Source organism: Amphibalanus amphitrite, unplaced genomic scaffold, assembly GCF_019059575.1.
Source record: "Amphibalanus amphitrite isolate SeventyFive unplaced genomic scaffold, NRLGWU_Aamphi_draft 001445F_arrow, whole genome shotgun sequence".
Lineage (NCBI taxonomy): Eukaryota > Metazoa > Arthropoda > Thecostraca > Balanomorpha > Balanidae > Amphibalanus > Amphibalanus amphitrite.
Window position 1 is genome coordinate 45,151 of NW_024882938.1, and position 17,313 is coordinate 62,463.

The window sequence follows — 17,313 nt, forward strand, 5'->3', positions numbered from 1 at the left end:
ATGCTTCGCCCCGTATTAGGGTTCAAGTGGCCGCCCGACACTATCATCTTTTGCAGACGTGCAGTAGGGCTCCAACACAAAACGCTCCCATAAATCCATTTGTGTTATTGTCCGATGGAGGTCTAAGTGATTGGCGTGTTCTCGTATAAGGGTGGTCATTTTCTCTACCAAACAGGTGATATACCGGCAACAGGTGAAATCCATTACCGCAGCGCATTTTAGCAGCGTCTTTCTCATGTGGTGCTTTGTTCCAATGTCTACTCCTCTGGCATCACGTTACATAAGGGCACTAGATATTTACTCAGCGTATTGGTCGGTATTCGTAACTTGCTATTCATTATCATGTCCTAATGATTTATGAAGATCATTGACATAATCAGCTTAAAAATATTTTTTTACCCAAACAGCTTAACATTTTGAATTCAGTTCCATTTACCACCTCCCAACCCAGCCTAGTGTTGAACTTCAGTTAATGCTTTTCTAAGCTCTTATTTTTCCGTCCTTTTTCGATGCTTAGTACCTACATATGCCAAAGAAAAGAGCTGAAATGGTATGCTGAAACGAAACTTCTTATATGTAGACGCCTGTACGCTGGCATTTTTATATTGTAAAGTTTGGCATTTCATCTAACGAATAGTCGAAAAGCTTGTCGAGGTTTATGGACGCGTTGGGCTCTTCCACTCCCCCCCCCCCACGCAACCGCCTTCCCACGCATCCCCATCGAGAGCAGGTTGTACTTATATACCTGTCGCAAATGATTTAGTCCGGTACAGTCTATCCTCCAGGCGTGTCATTTTCCGGCGCAGTCTATCACCCAAACGATACGGCACGGAGTTTAGACTGTACCGCCAGACAGCGCGCCTTGAGGTTAGTCTGTACCGCCAGACAGCGCGCCTTGAGGTTAGTCTGTACCGCCAGACAGCGCGCCTTGAGGTTAGTCAGTACCGCCAGACAGCGCGCCCGGAGTTTAGACTTTACCGACAGACAGCGCGCCTGGAGGGTAGACTGTACTGTAAGGCAGTGCGCCTAGTAGATAGACTGTACCGCCAGACAGCGCGCCCGGAGTTTAGACTTTACCGACAGACAGCGCGCCTGGAGGGTAGACTGTACCGTAAGGCAGTGCGCCGAGAGAGTAGACTGTACCGCCAGACAATGCACCTTGTGGAATGTGGATAGACTGAGCCGTATGGCAGTGAGCCTAGTGGATAGACTGTACCGCCAGTCAGCGTGCCTTGATGTTAGCCTGTACCGCCAATCAGTGCGCCTGGAGGTTAGACTGTGCCGTGACCGTGAGGCATTGCGCCTGGATGGTAGACTGTGCCGTAAGGTAGTGCGCCTGGATGGATTGACTGTACCGGAAGGCAGTGCACCTCGAGGTTAGATTGTGCCGCAAGGCAGGGCGCCTGGCCAATAGACTGTACCGTCAGGCATTGCGCCTAGGCCTAGAGGATAGACTGTATGTACCACGAGGCGGCACGCCTGTAGGATAGACTGCCGTGAGACAGTGCGCCCATTAGGATAGACTGCCGTGTGCGCCTATCTACTAGGCGCACTGCCTTACGGTACAGTCTATCCACCAGGCACGCTGTCTGGCGGTGCAGTCTATCTACTAGGTGCACTGCATTATGGTACAGTCTATCCACTATGCGCACTGCCTTACAGTACAGTCTACCCTCAAGGCGCGCTGTCTGGTGGTACAGTCTATCCACCAGGCGCACTGTCTGGCGGTACAGTCTAACCTCAAGGCGCACTGCCATACGGCACAGTCTATCCACAAGGTGCATTGCCTGGCGGTACAGTCTAACCTCAGGGTGCGCTGCCTTACGGTACAGTCTACCCTCCATGGCGCGCTGTCTGGCGGTAAAGTCTAAGCTCCAGGCGCACTGTCTCATGGCACAGTCTATCCTCCGTACGCACTGCCGTACGGTACAGTTTATCCTCCAGGTGCACTGCTTTGCGGTACAGTCTATCCACCAGGCACGCTGTCTGGCGGTACAGTCTAACATCAAGGCGCACTATCTGGCGGTACAGTCTACTCTCTCGGCGCACTGTCTCACGGCACAGTCTATCCTCCGTACGCACTACCGTACGGTACAGTTTATCCTCCAGGCGCACTGCCTCACGGCACAGTCTATCATTCAGGCGCGCTGTCTGGCGGTACAGTCTATCCACTAGGCGCGCTAGCTGGCGGTACAGTCTATCCACTAGGCACTGCCTCGCGGCAGTCTGCATTTAAAGTGACATCGGAATGCGGAACTGACAGGGAATAACTAGTGTATATTCAAAGGCGAAGAATGCTGGGAGCTCTATAAGATACATATATGTACCTACGCAAAATGTACCTACGCCTCATCTCCGGAACAATTGATCTGATTTGCAAAACTTAAACGGAGTTTGATAGTCCCGGAAAATTGTTGGACTTCACAAACAGAACTTACAGAAAAGTCTAGTGAAATGCGAATACATTTTAGAAAAGCCCCAAGAGTCGGTTCTATACGTACATTTACATACATGCATACATATGTGTGGATAAACGATGATAGGGTCACATTTAGGGGTTGAATTCCTTCTCTCTTTACGGGAGTGCGTATAGAAAATGTGCATTATTTTGTAGCCTTGTGCGGTAATTACATGCGATTGGCTTTTTCAGGGATATCGCGACATTTTCCGTGAACAGGCTGAGAAGTATTGCGAAGAGACCACCATCCATGGTGTCAAGTACTTGGCCAGGGAGAGGTCAGCTAAACGGTGAGCAATCCTGTCATCAGAATTTATTTGGTGTGTTTCGTGTAGGAACGTTGAGCATCTAGAAGAGTCAGTCTTGCTTGCATTATCACAGATATATGAAAAAATCAAAATAATATCGTATACCAATGAGTGAGAACTAATCTCAACCAAGTCTTGCGGTAGTGTCGAGCCTGGTTACTCCACTATAGGCACACAACTGTTTGTGCTGCTCTTCCTATTGCTCTGTTTTGGGTTGCTGTTAGCTCATATATGTGAGATTCATAACATATAATGTAAAATATTATGTTACTTGCTAAAGCGCTCACAAAAATGTCAATAAAAGTCGTCGGTAGAACTGGTATTCGAAACTGTACATATGTGCCCCCGTTTCAGCTGGTACTGGGGCGTCATTGTGCTGGGCACGTTCTGCTCAGCGTCGTTCCTCATTTACGGCGTGGTGGACAACTACTTCCGGTCTCCGACACTGGTCAGCATTGAGACGACCGACTACCCGGTGCACCGGATCCCTTTCCCGGCGCTGACCATCTGCAACCTGAACAAGATCAGCAACAGCAGCCTGCCGCCCGACCAGCAGACTGTGCTGGGAAGGTGAGTCGCCGAGTCGCGTCGTGACCGCAGAGTCGTGACCGCCGAGTCTTGTACCGCAGAGTCAAACCGCTGACCTACCGCTGCTGGGTTGTGTACCGCTGAGTCGTGCACCGCAGACTCATTTACCGCTGAGTCGTGCACAGCAGAGTCATGCACCACTGACTCATGCACCGAGTCATGCAGAGTCATGTATCGCTGATTCGTGTGCTGCTGATTCACCACTGAGTCATGTACCGCTGATTCGTGTGCTGCTGATTCACCGCTGAGTCATGTACCGCTGATTCACCACAGAGTCGTGTACCCGAACGAGACCGAGTGGCGTCAGCGCGTGCTGGACGCTCTGGAGATCGCCTACATGGACTCGTGCGCCGGCGGCCGCTGTCCCCTCTCGGCCGACTCGTGTGAGGGAGACCACTGCCTCCCCTCGGCAGAAACCCGCCGCAGAACACATGACATACCTCCGGAACAAGTCCGGAAAATCATGGCGATGGTGAGCTCTGGGGACAAACGCGTCCTTCCAATATTTATTCTGGTTTGTTTCTATTATTTTTTCGTGATGCTCTCTCTCTCTCTCTCTCTCTCTCTCTCTCTCTCTCTCTCTCTCTCTCTCTCTCTCTCTCTCTCTCTCTCTCTCTCTCTCTCTCTCTCTTTCTTTCTACCTTTTCCCCCCGTCTTTTTCTCTCTCTCCAATAAGAGCGAAAAATAAAAGCATGCATAGAAGTATACGTATAAAGTATCTTGCCTGTCACACCGTTGTGTGTGCTTTCATTACGACCAGCGACACGTTAATTTTCTCCGTGCAGACTTCACCGTCGTGCGATGAGATGGTCGTCGCCTGTCTCTGGAGAGGCCGGAAGACACCATGCTCGAAACTCTTTAAAACGCAACGGACCGACCTCGGCTACTGCTGCCTGTTCAACGCGCACTACGACAGCGCCAAGTGAGAAAACGATGTTTTTTGAACGTTTAGGGGAAGCCGGGGGAAGCCCGGCATAGTAAGCTCTTTTTCATTTTTATTACATACCATACGTGCTGTATAAAATGTTGATATCCTGTTATCTACGTTCATTGGCCGTGTTTTCCCAAAAATTCGGTTTTGTGGAATAAGTATAAGGTTGAGAAAATCTAGTTTTAAAAAAGTGTTGATTTTTCTGGGGTAAGCCCGGCATAGGGGTAACGCCGGCCACCTCCCCAGCGCTTTACAACGAGTTGATGAAACCATTATGAGTCTTCCAAATATTAACGGAAAGTGAAATATTAAGCCACTGATTAGCTCTAGACATCTTAGAGTTTATGTCACTACTGGTATTTTAGCTAGCGTCTACCACATATGCAGTACAGGTCGATGAAAATCGTGATGCAAAATTGACAAAAAATGCGTATTTCAAAATTCCTTAAAATTTATTTTTCTTTTTACCTTAATGCATCATATTGCATATCATTCGACTCGGCTGATGAAGAAGAACACAACGACACCATTTTTGAAGCTCTAGCTTCATTGTCTGTCGCGTTATCTGCAAAAACGTAGTTTGACCCTAGTTGACCTTAAGTGACATGACTGGCTTTGTCTATGATAACATGTTTATTTTCGAAATTTATCGTTGATCTAGGTGTAAACCAATTCTGCTCAGTACCTATTATCTCATGGAAAACAGTGGTTTAGTGGCATTGCTCTCGGTTGGGGGTAAGCTTGGCCACTCGCCCGGGGTTACCCCAATGTGCTAATTTTTATTTTAGAACAGCGATATTCGAAAAAAAAATGTCATACTTAAGCCAGCCTGCCTCGTCACCCCTCACTACAAACACTTAAACGGTCATTACATAACATTCGTATAAATATTAGGACTGTATGGTATAACATTAACAGTGCAACGTATCTCACTTTTTAGCTAAAAACCCTTAAAATATCATTTTTGCGCTATAACTTTAACAATATGCAATTTTTGTTAGCCTTAACTTTTTTGCTGGCGTTACCTTAGCTGCCATGCTGAAATGACAAACAGTTGAGCATTTTATTGTGAATAATTTAGCCGGAAACGGGGTGGCCGGGCTTCCCCCGCGCCCGGGCTTCCCCCGGCTTCCCCTACATTTGCAACGTTCTAATTCTTCTTTTGTACGTATGTAAGTGCGTATATACCTAATAACTATGACGTATTTAGTTCCTTTAGGTATATTTGCTCGATTTCTCTGAGAAGATGGTGGCATGCGTTTGTTCTCTTCAGTAATGCCCCATTTCAGTTCCACCTCAGCAACATCCCGGTCAATATACCCTACGTGGATATCCGCTTCATCTCTGTTCGCTGGCGCCCCTGATGGCAGCTCACACGGTCGACGCTTGTGTCACATAGCGGCGCTGCCCGACGTTCCAGGCAGGACGGGGTACTGTACAGCGGCTCCGGTAACAAGAACGGTCTCACCGTGATGATCGACGTCAAACGCTACGAGTACTACCTCTCCCATTTTCTATCCGTCGGGTTCAAGGTTAGATAGGCGACGAGACAGGCTGACGGTTGGACTTGTTCTTGTCGGTACATTTTCTATTGAGCACTAAATAATAAACACAGATGAAAATATCGTATGCATGCTGCATGCAGTAAGAAAAAACAAAGCCCATGTGTATATGCCAAGGCAAGCATGTCAGTAAGAGGCTATTCGCTTTGCTGCAGATTTTAGTTCACGGAACTCACGACGAGCCGGAGGTGCGTCAGCGAGGAATGGCCATACCGCCGGGACAGGAGATTTTCGTGGCCGTCACTGCTGAGGAGACCTACACCACAGGTAAGGTAACCGGAGGTGCGTCGGCGTGCAATAGCAATACCGTCGTGCAAGCTTTCCGTGGCCGTCATTATAGTCCACTCGGAAATAACAACATAAAGACGCGCGAACAAAAATAAAATTTTAAATCTAAACAAAAATCAAGATAAATGATTTCTACCAAATATCGCAGCACCATTTTAATTACCCAACTACCCGGCGTCTAGACTGGTCTCTTCGTCTCTGCGTGTTGCAGCGCGTGCCGAGTCCAGTTTCACGCCGGAGGAGCGGAACTGCTACATGGAGCACGAGCGAGCGCTGCGGCACGCCGACACCACCTACTACACGCTGGCCAACTGCCTGCTCAGCAGAGAGGCCCAGGCGCTGGTCGACCGGTGCGGCTGCGTGGCCTTCTACGTGCCAGGTATGAGAGGGTGGATTTAGACGAATGGCATGAGATATAAATCAGTCTGTAATCAAGTCAGTCTCTGTCGGAAATCAAAGTCACGAGCGAAATCACGGAGATGTCAAATGTCCGTAATTTCGTTCGTTGCTTTGATTTCCGGCAGAGACCTTGGCAGAGAGTCAGAGACTGATTTAATTTTACAGGCTGATTAGTAGTCAATGCACAAATATTTTTTGAAAGAGGGATGAAGTAAAGGATTAAGTGACAAATAATTACAAATTGTCAAAGTATGGATTAGGTATAGGTAGGTATCAATTTATCGCTCCAATACGGCTCAAACGTTACGAAATGTATAGGGCGCAACCCAAGTGAAAGTTGGGAAGGCATGCTGAAGGATTGGAGACTAGGGGTATTTGTAGTTTATGTTTATAGGCTATCGTACTCAGTAGGTACTGACAAAAGACATGAGTGGAACTGGTCGACAAGGCCAGATAGGTGTAACTACGGATAAATAATTCGAACTCACTAACTTGTAAAGTTTAACTTCCGGAAAAAAAAAACGAGTTGATATGGTGCGTCTGAAATCACAAAAAGTGTGCTCATGTTTCGGGAAGGCTGCTTCACATTTTTTAGAGCAATTCGACGTTTACCGTATGGAGACTCGTTTCTCTTGCGCAATGCCGGCTATAACTTACAAGCTAATGTTATTTCTTCCGCTACACAGGAACCGCCAAAATATGCCATGAAAAAGATTTACCGTGTCTTCAGACGTTCTTGCGTAAGTAATTGCAGCTGCTCGAAGCTTTTTATTCACTTATTTTTCCAAGCCCGTATTGGTCTAATTGCACTCCTCGGGACATAGCTTGCCTTTCAGACATCCTTTTCCTTTTACATTTTTCAAACACTTATGCAACACAATGTCGTTTCCTCTCTCACGCCAGTTTTACGGTCTTTCACATGTTGATTAAAGAGTTAAAAGTTGGGTCGTAGATATAACATTGTTGCTCTGCATTGCCATAGAAATGGTAAAGCAACAAAATCATCGGAAGTAATGTGGCTTTTCATGCCTAGCTTTTTAGTTATGTTCGTCGGCTAACCTTAATAAAATATTGCTATCTTATTATGCTTCAAAACTTTATATGATAATTATTATTACAATTATAAGCACACGATTAAAAGTTATGACTTTAAGTACACGAATGAAAATTGTAATTAATATAACACGAATAATCTTCAATAAGTAAACACAAAATTTTACTTTTATAACTCCGCGAAATATGATTGCACGCCACTTTTATTTGTGTGCCAACATCGGTTGTCCAGTCTTTGCTCCCCATTTAGGGCTTGGGGTGAAACGTGATTTTTACGCACCGACAACGTTTTGGGCTACGTTTCAGACCATCTTTCTCGAGACTTCAACCTGTCGGCTGAGTTTTGGGAGCACTGCCTACCAGCGTGCGACGAAACAAAGTATTCCACAGAGCTCTCGAGCTCACTTTTCCCGAGCCAGGAACTGATCAAGAACGAGGCTTTCAGTGATATTTTCAAGGCAATCGTCACCAGAATGTGTGTATCTCTGATCGGCGTAACCCAGCAGCAATCGGTGAGCTCCGGTTTGTGTGCTCTCAAGGGTGACTTGACGTGAACGCTGAACAGTTATAATGCGGTGAAGTGAATGCACCTCATTGCTTTATTGAGCCAGAAGTGCTCATTGTATGCGATTGCCTGCAGTGATTCGTGATAACTCTCTGTTGAATAGCTCTAGGAAGTGGGATTATTGAAAGTAAGAAAGTTTTACGTGTATTATTGACCAAGTCTTCTTCTGTGCTGTCCAGCAGATGCTACATAGAATGGGAATCATACCGGCGTTCTGGTTAACTATGTAATATCGCCTGCCCGGGGGTTCCACTAACTAGTCTCGCTGTTTTGCTGTTAACTAACGTCGTCTATCACCGGACTCCCAATAACTAATGTTGTTTGCCTCCGGACTCCCGTTAACTAATGTCGTCTGTTTGCTGGTTGCCAGAAGGAGTGTTCTCTGATCCTGGCGGGGAAGGGGGCTGAAGAGCTCCTGGCCAACGACTCGCTGACGGAGCCGCTCTACCCCCTGGCCGTCAACTACGCTAGGTAAGATTCCGACGGTCAGTTCGTCCACCCGTCACACTGACCCCGTCACCCGTCACGCCGTTCACCCGGCGGACGGACGTCACCCGTCCGTCCGTCGTATATCCCGCGCCCCGCTGGGCTATTCAGCCATACGCGCCCTGCCGGGAGGGCAGATTCTGCCCCCCCCCCCGCCCCTGTCTAACTTCCGAACCGATGTTCGTAGAAAGATGGGGAAAACGGTAATCGAAAGCTCTCAACAAGGCGGATCTTAAGAGCCCAATTTTTTTCTTAAGTAGGTTAGAGGTCAGGTCAAGGTCAGGTCAAGGGTACAAAATGCAAGTTTCTACAGTATCGGCCTTGCACCGCATCTTGCCGAAGAATGGACTGAGACTGATTGCCCAAAACGTGTTCTTAGACTACCAAGACACTATTCGTTGCATACAATGTCATTCAAAGGTCAAGGTCAAGGTCAGGTCAGGTCAGGTCAGGTCACCAAAAACAAAATATAGAAAAGGGCATGTGCGACACATGTTTTATGGGTCATTTTATTCATAGAATTCCATAGGCACGCTCAATATGTGATATAGACCACCTCTGGATGATTTTCAGGTCGAGGTCAGGTCAAGGTCAGGTCAAGTGAGGTCAAATTTTGAATTTGGTTGTTAGGCCTAAAAAGGTGTCTAACTGATGCATTTTTTCACGGCGAATCGAATGGTGCTATTTTTGTTCCCGTACGAGGTCTAGAACTTTAAAAAATCATTTTTTTTTCAAAAATTTTGTGTGTCGTGACGTCATAAGATTTTGAATTACTCCCACATTTTTGAACCGATTCTTCATAAAATTGGTATGTAGGTGCACATAGACCACTTCTCTGATATATATTCCGATTTTTTGATGCACTCAAAATTTGGATTTTATTCTTATTTTCCCAAAAAAGTCAGATTTTTAAGAAAAAAATTGGGCTCAAATCCAAAATTTTCAAAAACCGAGATAGCCATTTGATAGACAAAGTAAAATCACGTATAACCGTTTTTGTTACGTCTTGATTCCTTTAAAAATGAGGATGTTAGCGGCGTTTCAAAAAATTTGCCGTTTTTGAGGCGAAAATTGCGAACATGACATCACTAAAACGTCGATTTCTCAAAGAGTTTCCGACGGATTTTGCTCAAATTTTCAGGGAACATGTCAAATTAATGTATAATAAGGTACCTACTGAAAGTTTGACATCGCTGGCGTAACGCGTTTAGAAGTTATTGGCGAAAAACGGGAGGGGGCAGATTCTGCCCCCCCCCCCCTCAGCGGGGCGCGGGATATGAATACACACTGGGCCACTCACACTGCCAAGCGGTGTTATTTGAGCGCACACAGACACAGCACATTGTTCGTGGTATATGGCAATGGAGACGAGCCGATGACCGACGACTTTCACTTGACAGGCGTGTTGCAGAGTCATAAAAAACATTCAGGCTGCTGTTTTGCAGTCAATGATAGGTACTTATCATTTCACGTGGCTTAGTGAAATTAAAAAAAAAAAATACTTCTATTTTCCCACTAGGTAATTTTCCCCATATTTTTACGGAGCGAGCGAAGCGAGCGTAGTCTTTCCTTAGATTAACGGAAATTTCTGAGTATGAGCGGCCGGCCGGCCGGCCGGCCGGCCGGCCGTGGTCACGCTTTTGCGAGGCTGATATCTCAGCAACCACTTGACCGATTTACATGCGGTAATTTTTGTAGGGTAGCTTCATTCCTTCTACCAAGTATTGCACTATTCCCGATGCATGTGGGTGACCCCTTATGCACGTGCCACGTGCAAAACGAAGAGGTGTCACTTTTGTAATTGTTGCAATATCTCGGTAACTACTGGGCCGATTGCGCTGAAAGTTGGCATGTAGGTAGGCACCCACTTGGCAATGCATATCCATGTGCCAGAGTTGGGGTGCTGCTGCACGTGCGCACGTGCAGGGGTCGTTTCCAGATCTCGAGAACGGCTGGACCGATTGCGCTCAAATTTGGTATACGGTTACGCAGCAGTTAGTAGGGTGCCGTGCACAAGTCAGTTGGGACCCATTTTGCACGTGCGCACGTGCAGGGTGCCGCTTCCAGATCTCGAGAACGGCTGGGCCGATTGTGCTCAAATTTGGCACATCGCTAGAGACCTGTTAGTAAGGTGCCGTGCACAAGTTAGTTGGAGGTACCCCTCACAATTTCGCACGTGCAAGGCCCACCCTCTCGCTCGCTCCGTTAGTCGCCACAAAAAGCGTTATACTGGTTTTATCTCTTCAGGCTGGGTTTTAACTTTTAATTAACTAAATAAATAACACAAGACAAATTATTACGGAGCGAGCGAAGCGAGCGTAGTCTTTCCTTAGATTAACGGAAATTTCTGAGTATGAGCGGCCGGCCGGCCGGCCGGCCGGCCGTGGTCACGCTTCTACGACGCTTATATCTCAGCAACCACTTGACCGATTTACACGCGGTAATTTTTGTAGGGTAGCTTCATTCCTTCTACCAAGTATTGGACTATTCCCGATGCATGTGGGTGACCCCTTATGCACGTGCCACGTGCAAAACGAAGAGGTGTCACTTTTGTAATTGTTGCAATATCTCGGTAACTACTTGGCCGATTGCGCTGAAAGTTGGCATGTAGGTAGGCACCCACTAGGCAATGCATATCCATGTGCCAGAGTTGGGGTGTTGCTGCACGTGCGCACGTGCAGGGGTCGATTCCAGATCTCGAGAACGGCTGGACCGATGGCGCTCAAATTTGGCACATGGTTAGGGACCGGTTAGTAGGGTGCCGTGCAAAAGTCAGTTGGGACCCATTTTGCACGTGCGCACGTGCAGGGTGCCGCTTCCAGATCTCGAGAACGGCTGGCCCGATTGTGCTCAAATTTGGCACATCGCTAGAGACCGGTTAGTAGGGTGCCGTGCACAAGTCAGCTGGAGGTACCCCCTCGAAATTTCGCACGTGCAAGGCTCACCCTCTCGCTCGCTCCGTTAGTCGCCCTAAAAGGCGTTATACTGGTCTAATATTCGTTCGTTTTATGACTGATTTGTGTTTTAAAGTTATACTACTAATAAAACGTTCGTTCTTGTTCCCAGGCTCAACATGGCCAAGCTGCACGTTTTCTTCAAGACGAACTCGGTCACGCGGTACAAACGAGACTTGATGTACACCATCGACCAGATCATAGGTAAGATGCCATGCTACGGATTTTTTTTTCATGCATGCTACGTGTGTAATGAAGACGTTTCGGTGACCAGGCGGGCTGTTTTCAGATCAGCACAATGAATGCGAGGAGACTCCATTCATAACGCAGGTACATTACATACGTGTACGTGCATTCAATTATGAGCGCATCACAATGCTTAAACTATCTGCTTGATATAGACGAAAATTTCACATTCATGTTTTTCTATCTCCCTTTGCTTGTCGTTTACTTGTTTGGTTATTTCTTTTGTAGAGTTAGGCTTTTTCAGTCTAACAAGACCTTTTCGTAGCCGCGGAAGGGTGATAGGAATTACAGGAAGACATTGGCCTGCATAGCCGCCCAGGTGCGCCACCGGGGCCGAGCCAGTCAAGCCTTCTCATGGATAGGCTGACCAGTCCCGTAAACGTTCACCTCATGGCACAACTGGCCTGCTTCTGAGAATATAAGGTGACCGTTCGATGAATGTCGGATAAAGGTTCAGAATGAATATCTAGCCTGGATCAGGGGTTTGAGGCGTGGAGGAGAAGGGCATGACTGCTTTGAGGATTGAACGACATAGAACGGTGTGTTCGTCCCTACACTGTATGTAGGACCTACAGTGTAGGACCTACAATGTAGGTATACTTATTTACATTTTACGGGCACTCAATATGTCAATGTCAATATTGTATGTGTATGTGTATCAATATTGTATGTCAATATAAAATGTCAATGCAACTTGCAAACAATAATATGCTGGTGGCTGCATGGTCAAACGTCAACATGGATGGTGAACAATGATCATGAACCGTCTATCTTCCATTGGCTTCACGATCAAGAAGACCATGGTCCATGGGCAGGGCAGAGCTGGTTAATGAACTGATGCCATTATGAACTCGAGTGAACTCCGCTGGCTAGGTAGTCATAAGTCAGAGTCACGAGTCACGACTCACGGGTCTGCCTGTAGGATTGGGGACCCATCGTTGGTGAAATCGGCCCTGCACCAGTCGCGGTAGCGCCATCTACACTACAGCTGCCTCAGTGGCGACGTCTACATCGTGGGGTAGAAAGCTGCCCATCACTAGTTATAACATTGGTACCTATAGGCCTGATAAGCCTGTAATTATGTAATTCGGTCAATTTAGCTTCATGAGTCCAATTAATGTTTAGACGTCAAAGTGACAGCGAGATTTTGTACCTTCTGGTCCGGAAAACAGCACCCATTCGATCTGTCAACCCCTGCTTTCTGTGCTGTCGGCAGCCAACATCGGCGGACTGCTCGGACTCTTCATGGGCTTCTCGCTGGTGTCCTTCTTCGAGCTGATCTACTATTTCGTGCTGAACCTGAGCCCGGGGTCGCGCGGCTCCGGAGGCCGAGTGGCTCCCACCGCGAGCCCGCGCCCGGCGCCCGCCCAGGCGCCCTCGCCAGACACCAGAGAGGGCGCTGGCGCCCCCGTGGGCTCTGGTGCGCCCCCTGGCTGAAAAGGTGAATCGGCTGAAGGGGAGACGGTGCCGGGTCCCCTAGAGGGTGGGCACCCATAATTGGTGATGTAAATAGGCTGGTGAGTGATGAGCCTGCGAGGAAGCGTCTATTGACCGTTCATGTGAAACGAGATGATGCCAGTGTTATCGTGAATGCCGGTCGAAATAGTCTGCAGCGGTGAAACAGAGTGATGTATAAGTATGTCCATGTCGTGCTTGTATCCGATTCTTGTATTCCTTGTATCCGATTGTATTGTGCTTGTATCCGCATGAAACTGAAATCGTAAGCGTTCTTTGTGCTTTCAATGTCCGGCGTGTCTGATTTTACTTCGGCTATTATTGTTCACATTTTCGTCAAATGTGGGTGCCCGGTGCAATTTACATTATGGTACATTATATCGTTTTATGGGCGTAAGAATAGTCGAACGTTTCATTTCGGAGTTTCGCCATAGTGGCGGGTCATTTTCGCCAAACTCTTCAATTTTTTCTTCTGTTCTACTCATCGAAAACTGCACAACTAATCCTTATGCCTATCTCATGGTCACTTGAAATTATAGGTCATGAAACGCCATCACCAGTTTGTGGTAAATGGTAATAGGCAACTTAACAGACACATGCATCTAGAACGATCGGTAATACACCTTATATGTATGTGTTTAGCTCAACTGTTTTTTTACTTTAGTATTGGCGATAGCTTTCCTTCCAGTACCGCTTTCAGCAGTCCCTCGAGTCTCGACTCAATTCGTTCTAAGTTTCACATGAACACAGGATTTCATTTGTTCCTTCCATCAGCGGGACATGTTTGGATAAATCTCCCAGCAGGGCAGGGCGAGAGCATCCAGCTCATACTTCTCAGGAGTGGCAAGCTGTGAAAGAAGTGCTTTAAATGACGCTGCAATTCGGCTGAGATACCATGACGCCACGTTTCGATAGGTGACGTCACGGTGCTATGTGGGCGGAGTATCCGATATGACGTCACGCCATCAGGTGGGCGGAATTCCTGATGGTCCGGTGTCGGTTCCCGTTATCGGATGGCTCCCCTCTGTTCGTCTGTCATCACACTCCATGTGGCGCAACGGCCAGTGACGTCATCGGCAGCTGCCGGAACTGTGACGTCACAGCGGGTTGTGGGGAGGGGCCGCGGCTGACCGGGGTTCCATTGCGCTGAACACCCTGGCTGGCCGCTACTGTACAGTGAACATTGCATAGCGACCTCTCCCCGCGACATGAAGTTCGTACGCGTCAGGGTCATGGCATTTTTAGGGTTGTGTAAAATTGATCACATCCAGGCGCGCACACAGGATTTTTAAATAGGGGAAGCCGGGGGAAGCCCGGGCGCGGGGAAGCCCGGCCACCCCGTTTCCGGCTAAATTATTCACAATAAAATGCTCAACTGTTTGTCCTTTCAGCGTGGCAGCTAAGGTAACGACAGCAAAAAAGTTAAGGCTGACAAAAATTGCATATTGTTAAAGTTATAGCGCAAAAATGATATTTTAATGGTTTTTAGCTAAAAAGTGAGATATCTTGCACTGTTAATGTTATACCATACAGCACTAATATTTATACGAATGTTATGTAAGGACAGTTTAAGTGTTTGTAGTGAGGGGTGACGAGGCAGGCTGGCTTAAGTATGACATTTTTTCGAATATCGCTGTTCTAAAATAAAAATTAGCACATTGGGGTAACCCCGGGCGAGTGGCCAATCTTACCCCCAACCGAGAGCAATGCCACTAAACCACTGTTTTCCATGAGATAATAGGTACTGAGCAGGTTTGGTTTACACCTAGATCAAAGATAAATTTCGAAAATAAACATGTTATCATAGACAAAGCCAGTCATGTCACTTAAGGTCAACTAGGGTCAAACTACGTTTTTGCAGATTACGCGACAGACAATGAAGCTAGAGCTTCAAAAATGGAGTCGTTGTGTTCTTCTTCATCAGCCGAGTCGAATGACATGCAATATGATGCATTAAGGTAAAAAGAAAAATAAATTTTAAGGAATTTTAAAATACACATTTTTTGTCAATTTCGCATCACGATTTTCATCGACCTGTATTGTATATGTAGTAGACGCTAGCTAAAATGCCAGTAGTGACATAAACTCTAAGATGTCCAGAGCTAATCAGTACCTTAATATTTCACTTTCCGTTAATATTTGGAAAACACATAATGGTTTCATCAACTTGTTGTAAAGCGCTGGGGAGGTGGCCGGCGTTACCCCTATGCCGGGCTTACCCCAGAAAAATCAACACTTTTTTAAAACTCGATCTTCTCAACCTTATACTTATTCCACAAAACCGAATTTTTGGGAAAACACGGCCAATGAACTTAGGTAGCTAGCAGGATATCAACATTTTATACAGCATGTATGGTATGTAATAAAAATGAAAAAGAGCTTACTATGCCGGGCTTCCCCCGGCTTCCCCTACAGGGGGCACGACCTGCAAAATGGGCCCCTCATGCCGAGGGGCCCCAGGCCCCAGCCGAAAAAGCTGCCCTGCATGAACTCACATGGGCCTGCTGGGGCCTGAGATGGGCACTCCTGGTCTTTTCAATCACCATGTAATTAAGCCCATTTTTAGATGGTGTTCGGCGGTCTAAAGATTAGGGGCTCAGATGGGCCCCTCAATTCTAATGGGGAGGGCACGGGCCCGCGTGCCTCTCCCCCTTGTGTCCGCCCTTTACCTATGCACCAATGGTACTGAGACTTTCGTCGCAAGCGACAGCTTTTTACGCGAGTTATTTACGATAACTTGAGGGGGTTCATCCGACCCCCCCCCCCACCCCCTATAAAAGTGAGAGTAAACAAGTGAGGTGAGCGAGTTTATTTGTGTTTTAACGGAAAAACTCTATTGCTCAATCGGAAGTACGAGCGACCGACTCGACCCCACAGGACATTTTACGTTCGAAGTGACCTTGTTAATTTTGGTTCAATTAGGTGCAATAGTTAAATCCATTACCTAGTTATACGATTCTTATATTATAGTTAAATCTAACGATTTAACGTTGTTAAATCGGCAATTACTCGGCCGATGGCACAGAAACTTAACATTACCTATAGGTGGGCACCCATCAGGCAATGCATTTTTTACATACCACGACTGGGGTGCTACTGCACGTGCGCACGTGCAATGGTCATTTCCAGTCTCCAGCTCTCCAACGACTAGGCTGATCGCCCTCAAATTTGGCACACTATTTGGGGCGGTTTGCAGGGGGCGGGCAAAAAGCATAGGTATGCCATTTATGCGTCGGGTTAAGACGTCGCTACTGGGCTGAGTGTACGGAACAGCCCCTTACGGCACGGAAAATATTTAGACGGTTTTCAACGTCTATACTCGAGAAAACGTTTTCCTAGAGAACATTAGAAACATGTTTAAAGTCATGTTAAACAAACCCCGTGGGCATTTTACTTTAAGGCATTATCACTTAGGTATCAGTCTCGGTGCAGCCCTGCATATACCTAAGTGCATAAGCGTATGAATCTAATGGGAAACTTGGGTATCATATCGCTTGAAGTTGAATCCGTTTATTAGTCTCACTTTAATAAAGTCTCCTTTCGATCCTTCTACCATCTCGAATTGAACGATTGATGTGTATCGGCCATTTCCATGCACCCTGACCTCAGTAGAGCCATACTGGGTTTCGTGCAGCCAATTGTAAACACGCGCAGTACCCCCCCCCCCCTCTGTTGAGGATGACGTCACTTCACCGAACTGGCGGCACTGCAGTCCGGCCCAACAACAATGGCGGCGCTCAGTGCACTGATGGCATGGCGGCACATCATAGTGACATCATCACTGACGAACCGGCTGCTCCGTCAGCCCCCCCTCCCCCTGCAGTCTGCAGCACCCCCTGTCTGATGCCGGGCCGCGGAATGCGCCCATACAGCGCACTGCACCGATGGCGCCTCGGCGATGCACGGAACAGCGCAACTGTCAAGGTTATGCCGCCTTCTGCGAATCGGCGTTGAGTGGCGTACAGAGACGTTAAATACCAATCAATTTCATAGATGAATTCAACTCTTCTTACCGTCTTC

At 47.2% G+C, this 17,313-nt stretch overlaps 2 protein-coding genes across 2 annotated transcripts; both read left to right on the forward strand.

The window, feature by feature from the left end:
- Positions 1–1,842: 1,842 nt before the first annotated feature.
- On the forward strand, positions 1,843–6,534 carry LOC122373118 (pickpocket protein 28-like). Its single transcript, XM_043350902.1, has 8 exons — positions 1,843–1,860; positions 2,651–2,748; positions 3,121–3,336; positions 3,628–3,826; positions 4,140–4,276; positions 5,706–5,817; positions 6,003–6,114; positions 6,347–6,534. The coding sequence occupies exons 1-8, from the start codon at positions 1,843–1,845 to the stop codon at positions 6,532–6,534; spliced, it is 1,080 nt and encodes a 359-aa protein (XP_043206837.1).
- A 671-nt stretch (positions 6,535–7,205) lies between these two features.
- LOC122373121 (sodium channel protein Nach-like) lies at positions 7,206–13,671 on the forward strand. The gene is made up of 5 exons (XM_043350905.1): positions 7,206–7,274; positions 7,894–8,099; positions 8,523–8,623; positions 11,705–11,796; positions 13,055–13,671. Exons 2-5 carry the CDS (start codon positions 8,061–8,063, stop codon positions 13,273–13,275), a joined length of 453 nt encoding a protein of 150 aa, XP_043206840.1. The 5' UTR covers positions 7,206–7,274; positions 7,894–8,060; the 3' UTR covers positions 13,276–13,671.
- Positions 13,672–17,313: the final 3,642 nt, after the last annotated feature.

Bases quoted from the DNA above. Each gene is read 5' to 3' on its own strand.
- LOC122373118 (XM_043350902.1), top strand. The intron at 3,337-3,627 runs GTGAGTCGCCGA...GATTCACCACAG, and splicing joins CAGCAGACTGTGCTGGGAAG to AGTCGTGTACCCGAACGAGA. The intron at 4,277-5,705 runs GTGAGAAAACGA...CCGACGTTCCAG, and splicing joins GCGCACTACGACAGCGCCAA to GCAGGACGGGGTACTGTACA.
- LOC122373121 (XM_043350905.1), top strand. From the start codon at position 8,061: ATGTGTGTATCTCTGATCGGCGTAACCCAGCAGCAATCG. The intron at 8,100-8,522 runs GTGAGCTCCGGT...GCTGGTTGCCAG, and splicing joins GCGTAACCCAGCAGCAATCG to AAGGAGTGTTCTCTGATCCT. The intron at 11,797-13,054 runs GTAAGATGCCAT...TGCTGTCGGCAG, and splicing joins CACCATCGACCAGATCATAG to CCAACATCGGCGGACTGCTC.